Genomic DNA, 1,415 nt, shown 5'->3' with positions numbered 1-1,415 from the left:
AGTAACACCCCCCATGTCATCCCCCCCCAGCAACAACATGCTGTACCCCAAGGAGGACAAGGAGAACCGGATTCTGCTTTATGCTGTAAGTGCCCCACAGCCCCCACTGGGGTACTGGGACCAGTCCCAGCACCTCATGGGGCTGTCTCCTGCCCCTCCCAGTTTGGCACTGGGACCAGTCCATAACTGCTTCTCTTCCCCAGTGCCGCAACTGTGACTACCAGCAAGAGGCTGACAACAGCTGCATCTATGTCAACAAGATCACCCACGAAGTGGAGTGAGTTTGTTAGGGGTCCCCTCTGGCCACGTGGGTCCTGGTCTTAGTGTTTCCCACCCCAGGGGTTGTGTAGGTGGAGACTAATTAATAAGGGAAAAACAATTAAAAAGAACCAATGGGGCAATTGATAAGAATCTATTTAGCAAAGTAGGACTTAGGGTAGTTAATAAGAGAATAATTAGGAGGAAGTAATGAACGAGTGATTGATAAGGAGAGACAATAAGGGAAGATGAGTGGAGGGCAATTAATGGGTGCAATTAGTGATGGAGAACAGGTTTTGGGTAATTAATAATTGGGAAAGGATTAATTGGGGTAGTTAATAAGAGTGAGGGGTACCTGGTGGGTAGTTAATAAGGGGAGGCAATAAGAGAGAACAATTAAAGGGCAATTAATGTGGGTAAAATTAATGAGAATAACTTATTAGAGTAAATTAATGAGGGAGGTGCCAGAGTTATGACTAGCCTGGGGGTAATTAAGGGTGCTAATTAACACCCCGGGGTGTCTCCTTGCAGTGAGCTCACACAGATCATCGCTGATGTCTCCCAGGACCCCACACTGCCCCGCACTGAGGACCACCCCTGCCAGAAGTGAGCTGGGACCTGGGGACCCCCACCCCACCTTGGGGACCCCCTGGGGCTGTGGGGGTGTCAGGGATCCCCTAGGGACATGGGGAGCCTTGTCGGGGTGTGGGGATATCAGGGACACCCCGGGGATGTCAGGGACCCCCCAGGAACGTGGGGATCCCCATGGGGGTGTAGGGATGTCAGGGACTGCCTGGGGACCCCTGTGGGGACATGGAGCACCCCCACCACCATGCTGTTCTAGTGTCCCCCTTTGGGTCTCCTGTGCCTCCCACAGCTTCAGTGTACCCCTCTGTCCCACCCTGTGTCCCCATGGGGCTCCAATGTCCCCCACAGGACTCTTAGGTGTCCCCCCCCACCCCGTCACTGCTGTCCCTCTCTCCCCCAGGTGCGGGCACAAGGAGGCCGTCTTCTTCCAGTCGCACAGCGCCAGAGCAGAGGTGAGGTGATCCCCGCTGAGCCCCATGCCTTCCCAAAGCTGTCACTGTCCCCCACAATGTGTCCCCTCCTGCCCCCCAGGATGCCATGAGGCTCTACTACGTCTGCACTGCCCCGCA

At 54.8% G+C, this 1,415-nt stretch overlaps 1 protein-coding gene across 1 annotated transcript; it reads left to right on the top strand.

The window, feature by feature from the left end:
* Positions 1-13: 13 nt before the first annotated feature.
* POLR2I (polymerase (RNA) II (DNA directed) polypeptide I, 14.5kDa) lies at positions 14-1,407 on the top strand (the record flags this gene model as incomplete). The annotated part of the gene is made up of 5 exons (XM_010295112.1): positions 14-85; positions 204-277; positions 790-864; positions 1,247-1,298; positions 1,378-1,407. Coding segments are annotated over exons 1-5 (303 nt in total), but the record flags the coding sequence as incomplete, so codon positions are not given.
* Positions 1,408-1,415: the final 8 nt, after the last annotated feature.

This window comes from Phaethon lepturus, unplaced genomic scaffold, assembly GCF_000687285.1.
Source record: "Phaethon lepturus isolate BGI_N335 unplaced genomic scaffold, ASM68728v1 Scaffold53710, whole genome shotgun sequence".
Classification (NCBI taxonomy): Eukaryota; Metazoa; Chordata; class Aves; order Phaethontiformes; family Phaethontidae; genus Phaethon; species Phaethon lepturus.
This window is presented reverse-complemented; position numbering and strand designations above follow the sequence as displayed.